We start from the raw sequence: 23186 nt of genomic DNA on the forward strand, positions 1-23186 counted from the left end.
AAAAGGTTATCAACTGACAAACCTTAATCACCTAACAAATGATTTGATCAATGTAAAACTGAAGATTTCAATCTCATCCTTGCATTTTGTACTGTTGGATCTGATACAAATACCGCATTATCAGAACTTACCGTTTTCACAGTTTGTCCCATTAAATCCAGGAACACAATCGCAGTGGTAGTCGTTGACCAGGTCTGTACAGGTTCCGTTGTTTTGACAGGGATCCGGTGAGCAGTCATCAATATCTGCAATTTCAAGAACGAAATCTTTGAACAGAAATAAATCTTATAATTTGATCCTCCACTATTTCTCATATTGTGATGCTTATCAAAGATATAACACAAATCTTCTCAAATGGGCGACTAAGAGTAGCAAAGATGAATTCATTAGAAAAAAATAGACCGCGTTTCAATATAAAGAAAGAACACAAACTAAATAGATCAGTACGAATAGACTATACATTTATGAGGTTTGACCTATCATTCTTGACAATTTGAGCAATTTGTTCCATCAAACCCGTTTATGCAATTACATTCATAATCAATAATCAGATCTTTACAAGTTCCTCTGTTTTGACATGACTGTGTTTTACACTCGACGATATCTGACAGAATGCCGTTAACGGAATCTACTCACTCAAGCTAAAAAATACAAATGCCACATCTTCCATACCTCGTTTTGAAAATCTTTTCACCAACCAAAGCCAGCATTCAATATTTTAAACGGACCAAAATGAAGAACAAGGTATATACAAAAACTGACTCAAACTTTAGTGCCCTTTCATCTTCAACAAATACAATGTGCATGTACTGAGTATAGGATTAGCTGTACGTACTATTTTCACAATTTGTTCCATTAAATCCAGAAACGCAGTCGCACTGGTAGTCATTCACAAGGTCTGTACAAGTCCCGTTGTTTAGACAAATACCTGGCAAGCACTCATTGATCACTGCAATTCCGAATAAGAGTTTACCGTTTACTTTTGATAACACAGTCTCAAAATCTTGATATCTCAACCTAAATTATGTACATCATCGAAACCTAATGTGTCAGAAAGACAAACGAAATCATTCGCTCCCACACTAAAATAAATACTTTAGTGGACGGCCGAAGAAAACATCAACAAGCAACTACATACGAGCTCGTTCAAATGGGTTATTATAGTGTTTCATTTCAAGCAAATAAAGCATATGTAGTGCATATGTACGTACTGTTTTCACAATTTGTTCCGTTGAATCCAGGAACACAATCGCAATAGTAGTCGTTGACCAGGTCTGTACAAGATCCGTTGTTTTGACAGGGACCTTGGGAACACTCGTCAATATCTGCAATTTCATGAACAAAATTTATTATTCAAAGGCATAAAACCAAACGTTTGGGTCCTCACGTGTCTCATAGAACACCTGTGTCTTCAATGGTTATCGATATCATGATATATTAAGCAAACACTTGAGGAATCATCAGTTTTGTACTTTTTTTCATTCCCACACACAAAAATGGTGTGCGTAATCATAACGCTTACTGTTTTCACAATTTGTTCCATTGAATCCTGCAATACAAACACATTGGTAGTCGTTGACCAGGTCTGTACAGGTTCCATTGTTTTGACAAGGTTCTGCTTGGCAGTCATCGATATCTAAAATCAATGTCAAATACAACCTCACTAAAAACAGCAAAGAATGTACACAATTCTCAGGATTAATCATGGATATACAAATGTAGCAGTATATTTTGAACATTGTCAATATCTTTTGAAGTCAATTGGAAAAAGGTTATCAACTGACAAACCTTAATCACCTAACAAATGATTTGATCAATGTAAAACTGAAGATTTCAATCTCATCCTTGCATTTTGTACTGTTGGATCTGATACAAATACCGCATTATCAGAACTTACCGTTTTCACAGTTTGTCCCTTTAAATCCAGGAACACAATCGCAGTGGTAGTCGTTGACCAGGTCTGTACAGGTTCCGTTGTTTTGACAGGGATCCGGTGAGCAGTCATCAATATCTGCAATTTCAAAAACGAAATCTTTGAACAGAAATAAATCTTATAATTTGATCCTCCACTATTTCTCATATTGTGATGCTTATCAAAGATATAACACAAATCTTCTCAAATGGGCGACTAAGAGTAGCAAAGATGAATTCATTAGAAAAAAATAGACCGCGTTTCAATATAAAGAAAGAACACAAACTAATTAGATCAGTACGAATAGACTATACTTTCATCAGGTTTGACCTATCATTCTTGACAATTTGAGCAATTTGTTCCATCAAACCCGTTTATGCAATTACATTCATAATCAATAATCAGATCTTTACAAGTTCCCCTGTTTTGACATGACTGTGTTTTACACTCGACGATATCTGACAGAATGCCGTTAACGGAATCTACTCACTCAAGCTAAAAAATACAAATGCCACATCTTCCATACCTCGTTTTGAAAATCTTCTCACCAACCAAAGCCAGCATTCAATATTTTAAACGGACCAAAATGAAGAACAAGGTATATACAAAAACTGACTCAAACTTTAGTGCCCTTTCATCTTCAACAAATACAAAGTACATGTACTGAGTATAGGATTAGCTGTACGTACTATTTTCACAATTTGTTCCATTAAATCCAGAAACGCAGTCGCACTGGTAGTCATTCACAAGGTCTGTACAAGTCCCGTTGTTTAGACAAATACCTGGCGAGCACTCATTGATCACTGCAATTCCGAATAAGAGTTTACCGTTTACTTTTGATAACACAGTCTCAAAATCTTGATATCTCAACCTAAATTATGTACATCATCGAAACCTAATGTGTCAGAAAGACAAACGAAATCATTCGCTCCCACACTAAAATAAATACTTTAGTGGACGGCCGAAGAAAACATCAAAAAGCAACTACATACGAGCTCGTTCAAATGGGTTATTATAGTGTTTCATTTCAAGCAAATAAAGCATATGTAGTGCATATGTACGTACTGTTTTCACAATTTGTTCCGTTGAATCCAGGAACACAATCGCAATAGTAGTCGTTGACCAGGTCTGTACAAGATCCGTTGTTTTGACAGGGACCTTGGGAACACTCGTCAATATCTGCAATTTCATGAACAAAATTTATTATTCAAAGGCATAAAACCAAACGTTTGGGTCTTCACGTGTCTCATAGAACACCTGTGTCTTCAATGGTTATCGATATCATGATATATTAAGCAAACACTTGAGGAATCATCAGTTTTGTACTTATTTCATTCCCACACACAAAAATGGTGTGCGTAATCATAACGCTTACTGTTTTCACAATTTGTTCCATTGAATCCTGCAATACAAACACATTGGTAGTCGTTGACCAGGTCTGTACAGGTTCCATTGTTTTGACAAGGTTCTGCTTGGCAGTCATCGATATCTAAAATCAATGTCAAATACAACCTCACTAAAAACAGCAAATAATGTACACAATTCTCAGGATTAATCATGGATATACAAATGTAGCAGTATATTTTGAACATTGTCAATATCTTTTGAAGTCAATTGGAAAAAGGTTATCAACTGACAAACCTTAATCACCTAACAAATGATTTGATCAATGTAAAACTGAAGATTTCAATCTCATCCTTGCATTTTGTACTGTTGGATCTGATACAAATACCGCATTATCAGAACTTACCGTTTTCACAGTTTGTCCCATTAAATCCAGGAACACAATCGCAGTGGTAGTCGTTGACCAGGTCTGTACAGGTTCCGTTGTTTTGACAGGGATCCGGTGAGCAGTCATCAATATCTGCAATTTCAAGAACGAAATCTTTGAACAGAAATAAATCTTATAATTTGATCCTCCACTATTTCTCATATTGTGATGCTTATCAAAGATATAACACAAATCTTCTCAAATGGGCGACTAAGAGTAGCAAAGATGAATTCATTAGAAAAAAAATAGACCGCGTTTCAATATAAAGAAAGAACACAAACTAAATAGATCAGTACGAATAGACTATACATTTATCAGGTTTGACCTATCATTCTTGACAATTTGAGCAATTTGTTCCATCAAACCCGTTTATGCAATTACATTCATAATCAATAATCAGATCTTTACAAGTTCCTCTGTTTTGACATGACTGTGTTTTACACTCGACGATATCTGACAGAATGCCGTTAACGGAATCTACTCACTCAAGCTAAAAAATACAAATGCCACATCTTCCATACCTCGTTTTGAAAATCTTCTCACCAACCAAAGCCAGCATTCAATATTTTAAACGGACCAAAATGAAGAACAAGGTATATACAAAAACTGACTCAAACTTTAGTGCCCTTTCATCTTCAACAAATACAATGTACATGTACTGAGTATAGGATTAGCTGTACGTACTATTTTCACAATTTGTTCCATTAAATCCAGAAACGCAGTCGCACTGGTAGTCATTCACAAGGTCTGTACAAGTCCCGTTGTTTAGACAAGTACCTGGCAAGCACTCATTGATCACTGCAATTCCGAATAAGAGTTTACCGTTTACTTTTGATAACACAGTCTCAAAATCTTGATATCTCAACCTAAATTATGTACATCATCGAAACCTAATGTGTCAGAAAGACAAACGAAATCATTCGCTCCCACACTAAAATAAATACTTTAGTGGACGGCCGAAGAAAACATCAACAAGCAACTACATACGAGCTCGTTCAAATGGGTTATTATAGTGTTTCATTTCAAGCAAATAAAGCATATGTAGTGCATATGTACGTACTGTTTTCACAATTTGTTCCGTTGAATCCAGGAACACAATCGCAATAGTAGTCGTTGACCAGGTCTGTACAAGATCCGTTGTTTTGACAGGGACCTTGGGAACACTCGTCAATATCTGCAATTTCATGAACAAAATTTATTATTCAAAGGCATAAAACCAAACGTTTGGGTCTTCACGTGTCTCATAGAACACCTGTGTCTTCAATGGTTATCGATATCATGATATATTAAGCAAACACTTGAGGAATCATCAGTTTTGTACTTATTTCATTCCCACACACAAAAATGGTGTGCGTAATCATAACGCTTACTGTTTTCACAATTTGTTCCATTGAATCCTGCAATACAAACACATTGGTAGTCGTTGACCAGGTCTGTACAGGTTCCATTGTTTTGACAAGGTTCTGCTTGGCAGTCATCGATATCTAAAATCAATGTCAAATACAACCTCACTAAAAACAGCAAATAATGTACACAATTCTCAGGATTAATCATGGATATACAAATGTAGCAGTATATTTTGAACATTGTCAATATCTTTTGAAGTCAATTGGAAAAAGGTTATCAACTGACAAACCTTAATCACCTAACAAATGATTTGATCAATGTAAAACTGAAGATTTCAATCTCATCCTTGCATTTTGTACTGTTGGATCTGATACAAATACCGCATTATCAGAACTTACCGTTTTCACAGTTTGTCCCATTAAATCCAGGAACACAATCGCAGTGGTAGTCGTTGACCAGGTCTGTACAGGTTCCGTTGTTTTGACAGGGATCCGGTGAGCAGTCATCAATATCTGCAATTTCAAGAACGAAATCTTTGAACAGAAATAAATCTTATAATTTGATCCTCCACTATTTCTCATATTGTGATGCTTATCAAAGATATAACACAAATCTTCTCAAATGGGCGACTAAGAGTAGCAAAGATGAATTCATTAGAAAAAAAATAGACCGCGTTTCAATATAAAGAAAGAACACAAACTAAATAGATCAGTACGAATAGACTATACATTCATCAGGTTTGACCTATCATTCTTGACAATTTGAGCAATTTGTTCCATCAAACCCGTTTATGCAATTACATTCATAATCAATAATCAGATCTTTACAAGTTCCTCTGTTTTGACATGACTGTGTTTTACACTCGACGATATCTGACAGAATGCCGTTAACGGAATCTACTCACTCAAGCTAAAAAATACAAATGCCACATCTTCCATACCTCGTTTTGAAAATCTTCTCACCAACCAAAGCCAGCATTCAATATTTTAAACGGACCAAAATGAAGAACAAGGTATATACAAAAACTGACTCAAACTTTAGTGCCCTTTCATCTTCAACAAATACAATGTACATGTACTGAGTATAGGATTAGCTGTACGTACTATTTTCACAGTTTATTCCATTAAATCCAGAAACGCAGTCGCACTGGTAGTCATTCACAAGGTCTGTACAAGTCCCGTTGTTTAGACAAGTACCTGGCAAGCACTCATTGATCACTGCAATTCCGAATAAGAGTTTACCGTTTACTTTTGATAACACAGTCTCAAAATCTTGATATCTCAACCTAAATTATGTACATCATCGAAACCTAATGTGTCAGAAAGACAAACGAAATCATTCGCTCCCACACTAAAATAAATACTTTAGTGGACGGCCGAAGAAAACATCAACAAGCAACTACATACGAGCTCGTTCAAATGGGTTATTATAGTGTTTCATTTCAAGCAAATAAAGCATATGTAGTGCATATGTACGTACTGTTTTCACAATTTGTTCCGTTGAATCCAGGAACACAATCGCAATAGTAGTCGTTGACCAGGTCTGTACAAGATCCGTTGTTTTGACAGGGACCTTGGGAACACTCGTCAATATCTGCAATTTCATGAACAAAATTTATTATTCAAAGGCATAAAACCAAACGTTTGGGTCTTCACGTGTCTCATAGAACACCTGTGTCTTCAATGGTTATCGATATCATGATATATTAAGCAAACACTTGAGGAATCATCAGTTTTGTACTTATTTCATTCCCACACACAAAAATGGTGTGCGTAATCATAACGCTTACTGTTTTCACAATTTGTTCCATTGAATCCTGCAATACAAACACATTGGTAGTCGTTGACCAGGTCTGTACAGGTTCCATTGTTTTGACAAGGTTCTGCTTGGCAGTCATCGATATCTAAAATCAATGTCAAATACAACCTCACTAAAAACAGCAAATAATGTACACAATTCTCAGGATTAATCATGGATATACAAATGTAGCAGTATATTTTGAACATTGTCAATATCTTTTGAAGTCAATTGGAAAAAGGTTATCAACTGACAAACCTTAATCACCTAACAAATGATTTGATCAATGTAAAACTGAAGATTTCAATCTCATCCTTGCATTTTGTACTGTTGGATCTGATACAAATACCGCATTATCAGAACTTACCGTTTTCACAGTTTGTCCCATTAAATCCAGGAACACAATCGCAGTGGTAGTCGTTGACCAGGTCTGTACAGGTTCCGTTGTTTTGACAGGGATCCGGTGAGCAGTCATCAATATCTGCAATTTCAAGAACGAAATCTTTGAACAGAAATAAATCTTATAATTTGATCCTCCACTATTTCTCATATTGTGATGCTTATCAAAGATATAACACAAATCTTCTCAAATGGGCGACTAAGAGTAGCAAAGATGAATTCATTAGAAAAAAATAGACCGCGTTTCAATATAAAGAAAGAACACAAACTAAATAGATCAGTACGAATAGACTATACATTCATCAGGTTTGACCTATCATTCTTGACAATTTGAGCAATTTGTTCCATCAAACCCGTTTATGCAATTACATTCATAATCAATAATCAGATCTTTACAAGTTCCTCTGTTTTGACATGACTGTGTTTTACACTCGACGATATCTGACAGAATGCCGTTAACGGAATCTACTCACTCAAGCTAAAAAATACAAATGCCACATCTTCCATACCTCGTTTTGAAAATCTTCTCACCAACCAAAGCCAGCATTCAATATTTTAAACGGACCAAAATGAAGAACAAGGTATATACAAAAACTGACTCAAACTTTAGTGCCCTTTCATCTTCAACAAATACAATGTACATGTACTGAGTATAGGATTAGCTGTACGTACTATTTTCACAATTTGTTCCATTAAATCCAGAAACGCAGTCGCACTGGTAGTCATTCACAAGGTCTGTACAAGTCCCGTTGTTTAGACAAGTACCTGGCAAGCACTCATTGATCACTGCAATTCCGAATAAGAGTTTACCGTTTACTTTTGATAACACAGTCTCAAAATCTTGATATCTCAACCTAAATTATGTACATCATCGAAACCTAATGTGTCAGAAAGACAAACGAAATCATTCGCTCCCACACTAAAATAAATACTTTAGTGGACGGCCGAAGAAAACATCAAAAAGCAACTACATACGAGCTCGTTCAAATGGGTTATTATAGTGTTTCATTTCAAGCAAATAAAGCATATGTAGTGCATATGTACGTACTGTTTTCACAATTTGTTCCGTTGAATCCAGGAACACAATCGCAATGGTAGTCGTTGACCAGGTCTGTACAAGATCCGTTGTTTTGACAGGGACCTTGGGAACACTCGTCAATATCTGCAATTTCATGAACAAAATTTATTATTCAAAGGCATAAAACCAAACGTTTGGGTCTTCACGTGTCTCATAGAACACCTGTGTCTTCAATGGTTATCGATATCATGATATATTAAGCAAACACTTGAGGAATCATCAGTTTTGTACTTATTTCATTCCCACACACAAAAATGGTGTGCGTAATCATAACGCTTACTGTTTTCACAATTTGTTCCATTGAATCCTGCAATACAAACACATTGGTAGTCGTTGACCAGGTCTGTACAGGTTCCATTGTTTTGACAAGGTTCTGCTTGGCAGTCATCGATATCTAAAATCAATGTCAAATACAACCTCACTAAAAACAGCAAAGAATGTACACAATTCTCAGGATTAATCATGGATATACAAATGTAGCAGTATATTTTGAACATTGTCAATATCTTTTGAAGTCAATTGGAAAAAGGTTATCAACTGACAAACCTTAATCACCTAACAAATGATTTGATCAATGTAAAACTGAAGATTTCAATCTCATCCTTGCATTTTGTACTGTTGGATCTGATACAAATACCGCATTATCAGAACTTACCGTTTTCACAGTTTGTCCCATTAAATCCAGGAACACAATCGCAGTGGTAGTCGTTGACCAGGTCTGTACAGGTTCCGTTGTTTTGACAGGGATCCGGTGAGCAGTCATCAATATCTGCAATTTCAAGAACGAAATCTTTGAACAGAAATAAATCTTATAATTTGATCCTCCACTATTTCTCATATTGTGATGCTTATCAAAGATATAACACAAATCTTCTCAAATGGGCGACTAAGAGTAGCAAAGATGAATTCATTAGAAAAAAAATAGACCGCGTTTCAATATAAAGAAAGAACACAAACTAAATAGATCAGTACGAATAGACTATACATTCATCAGGTTTGACCTATCATTCTTGACAATTTGAGCAATTTGTTCCATCAAACCCGTTTATGCAATTACATTCATAATCAATAATCAGATCTTTACAAGTTCCTCTGTTTTGACATGACTGTGTTTTACACTCGACGATATCTGACAGAATGCCGTTAACGGAATCTACTCACTCAAGCTAAAAAATACAAATGCCACATCTTCCATACCTCGTTTTGAAAATCTTCTCACCAACCAAAGCCAGCATTCAATATTTTAAACGGACCAAAATGAAGAACAAGGTATATACAAAAACTGACTCAAACTTTAGTGCCCTTTCATCTTCAACAAATACAATGTACATGTACTGAGTATAGGATTAGCTGTACGTACTATTTTCACAATTTGTTCCATTAAATCCAGAAACGCAGTCGCACTGGTAGTCATTCACAAGGTCTGTACAAGTCCCGTTGTTTAGACAAGTACCTGGCAAGCACTCATTGATCACTGCAATTCCGAATAAGAGTTTACCGTTTACTTTTGATAACACAGTCTCAAAATCTTGATATCTCAACCTAAATTATGTACATCATCGAAACCTAATGTGTCAGAAAGACAAACGAAATCATTCGCTCCCACACTAAAATAAATACTTTAGTGGACGGCCGAAGAAAACATCAACAAGCAACTACATACGAGCTCGTTCAAATGGGTTATTATAGTGTTTCATTTCAAGCAAATAAAGCATATGTAGTGCATATGTACGTACTGTTTTCACAATTTGTTCCGTTGAATCCAGGAACACAATCGCAATAGTAGTCGTTGACCAGGTCTGTACAAGATCCGTTGTTTTGACAGGGACCTTGGGAACACTCGTCAATATCTGCAATTTCATGAACAAAATTTATTATTCAAAGGCATAAAACCAAACGTTTGGGTCTTCACGTGTCTCATAGAACACCTGTGTCTTCAATGGTTATCGATATCATGATATATTAAGCAAACACTTGAGGAATCATCAGTTTTGTACTTATTTCATTCCCACACACAAAAATGGTGTGCGTAATCATAACGCTTACTGTTTTCACAATTTGTTCCATTGAATCCTGCAATACAAACACATTGGTAGTCGTTGACCAGGTCTGTACAGGTTCCATTGTTTTGACAAGGTTCTGCTTGGCAGTCATCGATATCTAAAATCAATGTCAAATACAACCTCACTAAAAACAGCAAATAATGTACACAATTCTCAGGATTAATCATGGATATACAAATGTAGCAGTATATTTTGAACATTGTCAATATCTTTTGAAGTCAATTGGAAAAAGGTTATCAACTGACAAACCTTAATCACCTAACAAATGATTTGATCAATGTAAAACTGAAGATTTCAATCTCATCCTTGCATTTTGTACTGTTGGATCTGATACAAATACCGCATTATCAGAACTTACCGTTTTCACAGTTTGTCCCATTAAATCCAGGAACACAATCGCAGTGGTAGTCGTTGACCAGGTCTGTACAGGTTCCGTTGTTTTGACAGGGATCCGGTGAGCAGTCATCAATATCTGCAATTTCAAGAACGAAATCTTTGAACAGAAATAAATCTTATAATTTGATCCTCCACTATTTCTCATATTGTGATGCTTATCAAAGATATAACACAAATCTTCTCAAATGGGCGACTAAGAGTAGCAAAGATGAATTCATTAGAAAAAAAATAGACCGCGTTTCAATATAAAGAAAGAACACAAACTAAATAGATCAGTACGAATAGACTATACATTCATCAGGTTTGACCTATCATTCTTGACAATTTGAGCAATTTGTTCCATCAAACCCGTTTATGCAATTACATTCATAATCAATAATCAGATCTTTACAAGTTCCTCTGTTTTGACATGACTGTGTTTTACACTCGACGATATCTGACAGAATGCCGTTAACGGAATCTACTCACTCAAGCTAAAAAATACAAATGCCACATCTTCCATACCTCGTTTTGAAAATCTTCTCACCAACCAAAGCCAGCATTCAATATTTTAAACGGACCAAAATGAAGAACAAGGTATATACAAAAACTGACTCAAACTTTAGTGCCCTTTCATCTTCAACAAATACAATGTACATGTACTGAGTATAGGATTAGCTGTACGTACTATTTTCACAATTTGTTCCATTAAATCCAGAAACGCAGTCGCACTGGTAGTCATTCACAAGGTCTGTACAAGTCCCGTTGTTTAGACAAGTACCTGGCAAGCACTCATTGATCACTGCAATTCCGAATAAGAGTTTACCGTTTACTTTTGATAACACAGTCTCAAAATCTTGATATCTCAACCTAAATTATGTACATCATCGAAACCTAATGTGTCAGAAAGACAAACGAAATCATTCGCTCCCACACTAAAATAAATACTTTAGTGGACGGCCGAAGAAAACATCAAAAAGAAACTACATACGAGCTCGTTCAAATGGGTTATTATAGTGTTTCATTTCAAGCAAATAAAGCATATGTAGTGCATATGTACGTACTGTTTTCACAATTTGTTCCGTTGAATCCAGGAACACAATCGCAATGGTAGTCGTTGACCAGGTCTGTACAAGATCCGTTGTTTTGACAGGGACCTTGGGAACACTCGTCAATATCTGCAATTTCATGAACAAAATTTATTATTCAAAGGCATAAAACCAAACGTTTGGGTCTTCACGTGTCTCATAGAACACCTGTGTCTTCAATGGTTATCGATATCATGATATATTAAGCAAACACTTGAGGAATCATCAGTTTTGTACTTATTTCATTCCCACACACAAAAATGGTGTGCGTAATCATAACGCTTACTGTTTTCACAATTTGTTCCATTGAATCCTGCAATACAAACACATTGGTAGTCGTTGACCAGGTCTGTACAGGTTCCATTGTTTTGACAAGGTTCTGCTTGGCAGTCATCGATATCTAAAATCAATGTCAAATACAACCTCACTAAAAACAGCAAAGAATGTACACAATTCTCAGGATTAATCATGGATATACAAATGTAGCAGTATATTTTGAACATTGTCAATATCTTTTGAAGTCAATTGGAAAAAGGTTATCAACTGACAAACCTTAATCACCTAACAAATGATTTGATCAATGTAAAACTGAAGATTTCAATCTCATCCTTGCATTTTGTACTGTTGGATCTGATACAAATACCGCATTATCAGAACTTACCGTTTTCACAGTTTGTCCCATTAAATCCAGGAACACAATCGCAGTGGTAGTCGTTGACCAGGTCTGTACAGGTTCCGTTGTTTTGACAGGGATCCGGTGAGCAGTCATCAATATCTGCAATTTCAAGAACGAAATCTTTGAACAGAAATAAATCTTATAATTTGATCCTCCACTATTTCTCATATTGTGATGCTCATCAAAGATATAACACAAATCTTCTCAAATGGGCGACTAAGAGTAGCAAAGATGAATTCATTAGAAAAAAAATAGACCGCGTTTCAATATAAAGAAAGAACACAAACTAAATAGATCAGTACGAATAGACTATACATTCATCAGGTTTGACCTATCATTCTTGACAATTTGAGCAATTTGTTCCATCAAACCCGTTTATGCAATTACATTCATAATCAATAATCAGATCTTTACAAGTTCCTCTGTTTTGACATGACTGTGTTTTACACTCGACGATATCTGACAGAATGCCGTTAACGGAATCTACTCACTCAAGCTAAAAAATACAAATGCCACATCTTCCATACCTCGTTTTGAAAATCTTCTCACCAACCAAAGCCAGCATTCAATATTTTAAACGGACCAAAATGAAGAACAAGGTATATACAAAAACTGACTCAAACTTTAGTGCCCTTTCATCTTCAACAAATACAATGTACATGTACTGAGTATAGGATTAGCTGTACGTACTATTTTCACAATTTGTTCCATTAAATCCAGAAACGCAGTCGCACTGGTAGTCATTCACAAGGTCTGTACAAGTCCCGTTGTTTAGACAAGTACCTGGCAAGCACTCATTGATCACTGCAATTCCGAATAAGAGTTTACCGTTTACTTTTGATAACACAGTCTCAAAATCTTGATATCTCAACCTAAATTATGTACATCATCGAAACCTAATGTGTCAGAAAGACAAACGAAATCATTCGCTCCCACACTAAAATAAATACTTTAGTGGACGGCCGAAGAAAACATCAAAAAGCAACTACATACGAGCTCGTTCAAATGGGTTATTATAATGTTTCATTTCAAGCAAATAAAGCATATGTAGTGCATATGTATGTACTGTTTTCACAATTTGTTCCGTTGAATCCAGGAACACAATCGCAATAGTAGTCGTTGACCAGGTCTGTACAAGATCCGTTGTTTTGACAGGGACCTTGGGAACACTCGTCAATATCTGAAATTTCATGAACAAAATTTATTATTCAAAGGCATAAAACCAAACGTTTGGGTCTTCACGTGTCTCATAGAACACCTGTGTCTTCAATGGTTATCGATATCATGATATATTAAGCAAACACTTGAGGAATCATCAGTTTTGTACTTATTTCATTCCCACACACAAAAATGGTGTGCGTAATCATAACGCTTACTGTTTTCACAATTTGTTCCATTGAATCCTGCAATACAAACACATTGGTAGTCGTTGACCAGGTCTGTACAGGTTCCATTGTTTTGACAAGGTTCTGCTTGGCAGTCATCGATATCTAAAATCAATGTCAAATACAACCTCACTAAAAACAGCAAAGAATGTACACAATTCTCAGGATTAATCATGGATATACAAATGTAGCAGTATATTTTGAACATTGTCAATATCTTTTGAAGTCAATTGGAAAAAGGTTATCAACTGACAAACCTTAATCACCTAACAAATGATTTGATCAATGTAAAACTGAAGATTTCAATCTCATCCTTGCATTTTGTACTGTTGGATCTGATACAAATACCGCATTATCAGAACTTACCGTTTTCACAGTTTGTCCCATTAAATCCAGGAACACAATCGCAGTGGTAGTCGTTGACCAGGTCTGTACAGGTTCCGTTGTTTTGACAGGGATCCGGTGAGCAGTCATCAATATCTGCAATTTCAAGAACGAAATCTTTGAACAGAAATAAATCTTATAATTTGATCCTCCACTATTTCTCATATTGTGATGCTTATCAAAGATATAACACAAATCTTCTCAAATGGGCGACTAAGAGTAGCAAAGATGAATTCATTAGAAAAAAAATAGACCGCGTTTCAATATAAAGAAAGAACACAAACTAAATAGATCAGTACGAATAGACTATACATTCATCAGGTTTGACCTATCATTCTTGACAATTTGAGCAATTTGTTCCATCAAACCCGTTTATGCAATTACATTCATAATCAATAATCAGATCTTTACAAGTTCCTCTGTTTTGACATAACTGTGTTTTACACTCGACGATATCTGACAGAATGCCGTTAACGGAATCTACTCACTCAAGCTAAAAAATACAAATGCCACATCTTCCATACCTCGTTTTGAAAATCTTCTCACCAACCAAAGCCAGCATTCAATATTTTAAACGGACCAAAATGAAGGACAAGGTATATACAAAAACTGACTCAAACTTTAGTGCCCTTTCATCTTCAACAAATACAATGTACATGTACTGAGTATAGGATTAGCTGTACGTACTATTTTCACAATTTGTTCCGTTAAATCCAGAAACGCAGTCGCACTGGTAGTCATTCACAAGGTCTGTACAAGTCCCGTTGTTTAGACAAATACCTGGCAAGCACTCATTGATCACTGCAATTCCGAATAAGAGTTTACCGTTTACTTTTGATAACACAGTCTCAAAATCTTGATATCTCAACCTAAATTATGTACATCATCGAAACCTAATGTGTCAGAAAGACAAACGAAATCATTCGCTCCCACACTAAAATAAATACTTTAGTGGACGGCCGAAGAAAACATCAACAAGCAACTACATACGAGCTCGTTCAAATGGGTTATTATAATGTTTCATTTCAAGCAAATAAAGCATATGTAGTGCATATGTACGTACTGTTTTCACAATTTGTTCCGTTGAATCCAGGAACACAATCGCAATAGTAGTCGTTGACCAGGTCTGTACAAGATCCGTTGTTTTGACAGGGACCTTGGGAACACTCGTCAATATCTGAAATTTCATGAACAAAATTTATTATTCAAAGGCATAAAACCAAACGTTTGGGTCTTCACGTGTCTCATAGAACACCTGTGTCTTCAATGGTTATCGATATCATGATATATTAAGCAAACACTTGAGGAATCATCAGTTTTGTACTTATTTCATTCCCACACACAAAAATGGTGTGCGTAATCATAACGCTTACTGTTTTCACAATTTGTTCCATTGAATCCTGCAATACAAACACATTGGTAGTCGTTGACCAGGTCTGTACAGGTTCCATTGTTTTGACAAGGTTCTGCTTGGCAGTCATCGATATCTAAAATCAATGTCAAATACAACCTCACTAAAAACAGCAAAGAATGTACACAATTCTCAGGATTAATCATTGATATACAAATGTAGCAGTATATTTTGAACATTGTCAATATCTTTTGAAGTCAATTGGAAAAAGGTTATCAACTGACAAACCTTAATCACCTAACAAATGATTTGATCAATGTAAAACTGAAGATTTCAATCTCATCCTTGCATTTTGTACTGTTGGATCTGATACAAATACCGCATTATCAGAACTTACCGTTTTCACAGTTTGTCCCATTAAATCCAGGAACACAATCGCAGTGGTAGTCGTTGACCAGGTCTGTACAGGTTCCGTTGTTTTGACAGGGATCCGGTGAGCAGTCATCAATATCTGCAATTTCAAGAACGAATTCTTTGAACAGAAATAAATCTTATAATTTGATCCTCCACTATTTCTCATATTGTGATGCTTATCAAAGATATAACACAAATCTTCTCAAATGGGCGACTAAGAGTAGCAAAGATGAATTCATTAGAAAAAAAATAGACCGCGTTTCAATATAAAGAAAGAACACAAACTAAATAGATCAGTACGAATAGACTATACATTCATCAGGTTTGACCTATCATTCTTGACAATTTGAGCAATTTGTTCCATCAAACCCGTTTATGCAATTACATTCATAATCAATAATCAGATCTTTACAAGTTCCTCTGTTTTGACATGACTGTGTTTTACACTCGACGATATCTGACAGAATGCCGTTAACGGAATCAACTCACTCAAGCTAAAAAATACAAATGCCACATCTTCCATACCTCGTTTTGAAAATCTTCTCACCAACCAAAGCCAGCATTCAATATTTTAAACGGACCAAAATGAAGAACAAGGTATATACAAAAACTGACTCAAACTTTAGTGCCCTTTCATCTTCAACAAATACAATGTACATGTACTGAGTATAGGATTAGCTGTACGTACTATTTTCACAATTTGTTCCATTAAATCCAGAAACGCAGTCGCACTGGTAGTCATTCACAAGGTCTGTACAAGTCCCGTTGTTTAGACAAATACCTGGCAAGCACTCATTGATCACTGCAATTCCGAATAAGAGTTTACCGTTTACTTTTGATAACACAGTCTCAAAATCTTGATATCTCAACCTAAATTATGTACATCATCGAAACCTAATGTGTCAGAAAGACAAACGAAATCATTCGCTCCCACACTAAAATAAATACTTTAGTGGACGGCCGAAGAAAACATCAACAAGCAACTACATACGAGCTCGTTCAAATGGGTTATTATGGTGTTTCATTTCAAGCAAATAAAGCATATGTAGTGCATATGTACGTACTGTTTTCACAATTTGTTCCGTTGAATCCAGGAACACAATCGCAATAGTAGTCGTTGACCAGGTCTGTACAAGATCCGTTGTTTTGACAGGGACCTTGGGAACACTCGTCAATATCTGCAATTTCATGAACAAAATTTATTATTCAAAGGCATAAAACCAAACGTTTGGGTCTTCACGTGTCTCATAGAACACCTGTGTCTTCAATGGTTATCGATATCATGATATATTAAGCAAACACTTGAGGAATCATCAGTTTTGTACTTTTTTTCATTCCCACACACAAAAATGGTGTGCGTAATCATAACGCTTACTGTTTTCACAATTTGTTCCATTGAATCCTGCAATACAAACACATTGGTAGTCGTTGACCAGGTCTGTACAGGTTCCATTGTTTTGACAAGGTTCTGCTTGGCAGTCATCGATATCTAAAATCAATGTCAAATACAACCTCACTAAAAACAGCAAAGAATGTACACAATTCTCAGGATTAATCATGGATATACAAATGTAGCAGTATATTTTGAACATTGTCAATATCTTTTGAAGTCAATTGGAAAAAAGTTATCAACTGACAAACCTTAATCACCTAACAAATGATTTGATCAATGTAAAACTGAAGATTTCAATCTCATCCTTGCATTTTGTACTGTTGGATCTGATACAAATACCGCATTATCAGAACTTACCGTTTTCACAGTTTGTCCCATTAAATCCAGGAACACAATCGCAGTGGTAGTCGTTGACCAGGTCTGTACAGGTTCCGTTGTTTTGACAGGGATCCGGTGAGCAGTCATCAATATCTGCAATTTCAAGAACGAAATCTTTGAACAGAATTAAATCTTATAATTTGATCCTCCACTATTTCTCATATTGTGATGCTTATCAAAGATATAACACAAATCTTCTCAAATGGGCGACTAAGAGTAGCAAAGATGAATTCATTAGAAAAAAATAGACCGCGTTTCAATATAAAGAAAGAACACAAACTAATTAGATCAGTACGAATAGACTATACTTTCATCAGGTTTGACCTATCATTCTTGACAATTTGAGCAATTTGTTCCATCAAACCCGTTTATGCAATTACATTCATAATCAATAATCAGATCTTTACAAGTTCCTCTGTTTTGACATGACTGTGTTTTACACTCGACGATATCTGACAGAATGCCGTTAACGGAATCTACTCACTCAAGCTAAAAAATACAAATGCCACATCTTCCATACCTCGTTTTGAAAATCTTCTCACCAACCAAAGCCAGCATTCAATATTTTAAACGGACCAAAATGAAGAACAAGGTATATACAAAAACTGACTCAAACTTTAGTGCCCTTTCATCTTCAACAAATACAATGTACATGTACTGAGTATAGGATTAGCTGTACGTACTATTTTCACAATTTGTTCCGTTAAATCCAGAAACGCAGTCGCACTGGTAGTCATTCACAAGGTCTGTACAAGTCCCGTTGTTTAGACAAATACCTGGCAAGCACTCATTGATCACTGCAATTCCGAATAAGAGTTTACCGTTTACTTTTGATAACACAGTCTCAAAATCTTGATATCTCAACCTAAATTATGTACATCATCGAAACCTAATGTGTCAGAAAGACAAACGAAATCATTCGCTCCCACACTAAAATAAATACTTTAGTGGACGGCCGAAGAAAACATCAACAAGCAACTACATACGAGCTCGTTCAAATGGGTTATTATAGTGTTTCATTTCAAGCAAATAAAGCATATGTAGTGCATATGTACGTACTGTTTTCACAATTTGTTCCGTTGAATCCAGGAACACAATCGCAATAGTAGTCGTTGACCAGGTCTGTACAAGATCCGTTGTTTTGACAGGGACCTTGGGAACACTCGTCAATATCTGCAATTTCATGAACAAAATTTATTATTCAAAGGCATAAAACCAAACGTTTGGGTCTTCACGTGTCTCATAGAACACCTGTGTCTTCAATGGTTATCGATATCATGATATATTAAGCAAACACTTGAGGAATCATCAGTTTTGTACTTATTTCATTCCCACACACAAAAATGGTGTGCGTAATCATAACGCTTACTGTTTTCACAATTTGTTCCATTGAATCCTGCAATACAAACACATTGGTAGTCGTTGACCAGGTCTGTACAGGTTCCATTGTTTTGACAAGGTTCTGCTTGGCAGTCATCGATATCTAAAATCAATGTCAAATACAACCTCACTAAAAACAGCAAAGAATGTACACAATTCTCAGGATTAATCATGGATATACAAATGTAGCAGTATATTTTGAACATTGTCAATATCTTTTGAAGTCAATTGGAAAAAGGTTATCAACTGACAAACCTTAATCACCTAACAAATGATTTGATCAATGTAAAACTGAAGATTTCAATCTCATCCTTGCATTTTGTACTGTTGGATCTGATACAAATACCGCATTATCAGAACTTACCGTTTTCACAGTTTGTCCCATTAAATCCAGGAACACAATCGCAGTGGTAGTCGTTGACCAGGTCTGTACAGGTTCCGTTGTTTTGACAGGGATCCGGTGAGCAGTCATCAATATCTGCAATTTCAAGAACGAAATCTTTGAACAGAAATAAATCTTATAATTTGATCCTCCACTATTTCTCATATTGTGATGCTTATCAAAGATATAACACAAATCTTCTCAAATGGGCGACTAAGAGTAGCAAAGATGAATTCATTAGAAAAAAAATAGACCGCGTTTCAATATAAAGAAAGAACACAAACTAAATAGATCAGTACGAATAGACTATACATTCATCAGGTTTGACCTATCATTCTTGACAATTTGAGCAATTTGTTCCATCAAACCCGTTTATGCAATTACATTCATAATCAATAATCAGATTTTTACAAGTTCCTCTGTTTTGACATGACTGTGTTTTACACTCGACGATATCTGACAGAATGCCGTTAACGGAATCAACTCACTCAAGCTAAAAAATACAAATGCCACATCTTCCATACCTTGTTTTGAAAATCTTTTCACCAACCAAAGCCAGCATTCAATATTTTAAACGGACCAAAATGAAGAACAAGGTATATACAAAAACTGACTCAAACTTTAGTGCCCTTTCATCTTCAACAAATACAATGTACATGTACTGAGTATAGGATTAGCTGTACGTACTATTTTCACAATTTGTTCCATTAAATCCAGAAACGCAGTCGCACTGGTAGTCATTCACAAGGTCTGTACAAGTCCCGTTGTTTAGACAAATACCTGGCAAGCACTCATTGATCACTGCAATTCCGAATAAGAGTTTACCGTTTACTTTTGATAACACAGTCTCAAAATCTTGATATCTCAACCTAAATTATGTACATCATCGAAACCTAATGTGTCAGAAAGACAAACGAAATCATTCGCTCCCACACTAAAATAAATACTTTAGTGGACGGCCGAAGAAAACATCAACAAGCAACTACATACGAGCTCGTTCAAATGGGTTATTATAGTGTTTCATTTCAAGCAAATAAAGCATATGTAGTGCATATGTACGTACTGTTTTCACAATTTGTTCCGTTGAATCCAGGAACACAATCGCAATAGTAGTCGTTGACCAGGTCTGTACAAGATCCGTTGTTTTGACAGGGACCTTGGGAACACTCGTCAATATCTGCAATTTCATGAACAAAATTTATTATTCAAAGGCATAAAACCAAACGTTTGGGTCTTCACGTGTCGCATAGAACACCTGTGTCTTCAATGGTTATCGATATCATGATATATTAAGCAAACACTTGAGGAATCATCAGTTTTGTACTTATTTCATTCCCACACACAAAAATGGTGTGCGTAATCATAACGCTTACTGTTTTCACAATTTGTTCCATTGAATCCTGCAATACAAACACATTGGTAGTCGTTGACCAGGTCTGTACAGGTTCCATTGTTTTGACAAGGTTCTGCTTGGCAGTCATCGATATCTAAAATCAATGTCAAATACAACCTCACTAAAAACAGCAAAGAATGTACACAATTCTCAGGATTAATCATGGATATACAAATGTAGCAGTATATTTTGAACATTGTCAATATCTTTTGAAGTCAATTGGAAAAAGGTTATCAACTGACAAACCTTAATCACCTAACAAATGATTTGATCAATGTAAAACTGAAGATTTCAATCTCATCCTTGCATTTTGTACTGTTGGATCTGATACAAATACCGCATTATCAGAACTTACCGTTTTCACAGTTTGTCCCATTAAATCCAGGAACACAATCGCAGTGGTAGTCGTTGACCAGGTCTGTACAGGTTCCGTTGTTTTGACAGGGATCCGGTGAGCAGTCATCAATATCTGCAATTTCAAGAACGAAATCTTTGAACAGAAATAAATCTTATAATTTGATCCTCCACTATTTCTCATATTGTGATGCTTATCAAAGATATAACACAAATCTTCTCAAATGGGCGACTAAGAGTAGCAAAGATGAATTCATTAGAAAAAAATAGACCGCGTTTCAATATAAAGAAAGAACACAAACTAATTAGATCAGTACGAATAGACTATACTTTCATCAGGTTTGACCTATCATTCTTGACAATTTGAGCAATTTGTTCCATCAAACCCGTTTATGCAATTACATTCATAATCAATAATCAGATCTTTACAAGTTCCTCTGTTTTGACATGACTGTGTTTTACACTCGACGATATCTGACAGAATGCCGTTAACGGAATCTACTCACTCAAGCTAAAAAATACAAATGCCACATCTTCCATACCTCGTTTTGAAAATCTTCTCACCAACCAAAGCCAGCATTCAATATTTTAAACGGACCAAAATGAAGAATAAGGTATATACAAAAACTGACTCAAACTTTAGTGCCCTTTCATCTTCAACAAATACAATGTACATGTACTGAGTATAGGATTAGCTGTACGTACTATTTTCACAATTTGTTCCATTAAATCCAGAAACGCAGTCGCACTGGTAGTCATTCACAAGGTCTGTACAAGTCCCGTTGTTTAGACAAATACCTGGCAAGCACTCATTGATCACTGCAATTCCGAATAAGAGTTTACCGTTTACTTTTGATAACACAGTCTCAAAATCTTGATATCTCAACCTAAATTATGTACATCATCGAAACCTAATGTGTCAGAAAGACAAACGAAATCATTCGCTCCCACACTAAAATAAATACTTTAGTGGACGGCCGAAGAAAACATCAACAAGTAACTACATACGAGCTCGTTCAAATGGGTTATTATAGTGTTTCATTTCAAGCAAATAAAGCATATGTAGTGCATATGTACGTACTGTTTTCACAATTTGTTCCGTTGAATCCAGGAACACAATCGCAATAGTAGTCGTTGACCAGGTCTGTACAAGATCCGTTGTTTTGACAGGGACCTTGGGAACACTCGTCAATATCTGCAATTTCATGAACAAAATTTATTATTCAAAGGCATAAAACCAAACGTTTGGGTCTTCACGTGTCTCATAGAACACCTGTGTCTTCAATGGTTATCGATATCATGATATATTAAGCAAACACTTGAGGAATCATCAGTTTTGTACTTATTTCATTCCCACACACAAAAATGGTGTGCGTAATCATAACGCTTACTGTTTTCACAATTTGTTCCATTGAATCCTGCAATACAAACACATTGGTAGTCGTTGACCAGGTCTGTACAGGTTCCATTGTTTTGACAAGGTTCTGCTTGGCAGTCATCGATATCTAAAATCAATGTCAAATACAACCTCACTAAAAACAGCAAAGAATGTACACAATTCTCAGGATTAATCATGGATATACAAATGTAGCAGTATATTTTGAACATTGTCAATATCTTTTGAAGTCAATTGGAAAAAGGTTATCAACTGACAAACCTTAATCACCTAACAAATGATTTGATCGATGTAAAACTGAAGATTTCAATCTCATCCTTGCATTTTGTACTGTTGGATCTGATACAAATACCGCATTATCAGATCTTACCGTTTTCACAGTTTGTCCCATTAAATCCAGGAACACAATCGCAGTGGTAGTCGTTGACCAGGTCTGTACAGGTTCCGTTGTTTTGACAGGGATCCGGTGA

The 23186-nt window shown here is 35.7% G+C and overlaps 1 protein-coding gene across 1 annotated transcript in view; it reads right to left on the reverse strand.

Annotated features, from left to right (window-relative positions):
- LOC128191942 (uncharacterized) overlaps positions 1–23186 on the reverse strand; it is a gene marked incomplete at its 5' end in the record, with an annotated part of 184658 nt that overhangs the window by 158991 nt on the left and 2481 nt on the right. The window contains 30 exons of the mRNA XM_052864321.1: positions 132–245; positions 836–949; positions 1212–1325; positions 1523–1636; positions 3288–3401; positions 3663–3776; positions 4368–4481; positions 4744–4857; positions 5429–5542; positions 6820–6933; positions 7195–7308; positions 7899–8012; positions 8275–8388; positions 8960–9073; positions 10351–10464; positions 10726–10839; positions 11431–11544; positions 11807–11920; positions 12492–12605; positions 13883–13996; positions 14258–14371; positions 14963–15076; positions 15339–15452; positions 16024–16137; positions 17416–17529; positions 19181–19294; positions 20261–20374; positions 20637–20750; positions 20947–21060; positions 22712–22825. Coding sequence (XP_052720281.1) covers positions 132–245; positions 836–949; positions 1212–1325; positions 1523–1636; positions 3288–3401; positions 3663–3776; positions 4368–4481; positions 4744–4857; positions 5429–5542; positions 6820–6933; positions 7195–7308; positions 7899–8012; positions 8275–8388; positions 8960–9073; positions 10351–10464; positions 10726–10839; positions 11431–11544; positions 11807–11920; positions 12492–12605; positions 13883–13996; positions 14258–14371; positions 14963–15076; positions 15339–15452; positions 16024–16137; positions 17416–17529; positions 19181–19294; positions 20261–20374; positions 20637–20750; positions 20947–21060; positions 22712–22825 — 3420 coding nt within the window. The remainder of the gene's footprint in view (positions 1–131; positions 246–835; positions 950–1211; positions 1326–1522; positions 1637–3287; positions 3402–3662; positions 3777–4367; positions 4482–4743; positions 4858–5428; positions 5543–6819; positions 6934–7194; positions 7309–7898; positions 8013–8274; positions 8389–8959; positions 9074–10350; positions 10465–10725; positions 10840–11430; positions 11545–11806; positions 11921–12491; positions 12606–13882; positions 13997–14257; positions 14372–14962; positions 15077–15338; positions 15453–16023; positions 16138–17415; positions 17530–19180; positions 19295–20260; positions 20375–20636; positions 20751–20946; positions 21061–22711; positions 22826–23186) is intronic.

The sequence above is a fragment of the Crassostrea angulata genome, chromosome 1 (assembly GCF_025612915.1).
Source record: "Crassostrea angulata isolate pt1a10 chromosome 1, ASM2561291v2, whole genome shotgun sequence".
Taxonomy (NCBI): Eukaryota; Metazoa; Mollusca; class Bivalvia; order Ostreida; family Ostreidae; genus Magallana; species Magallana angulata.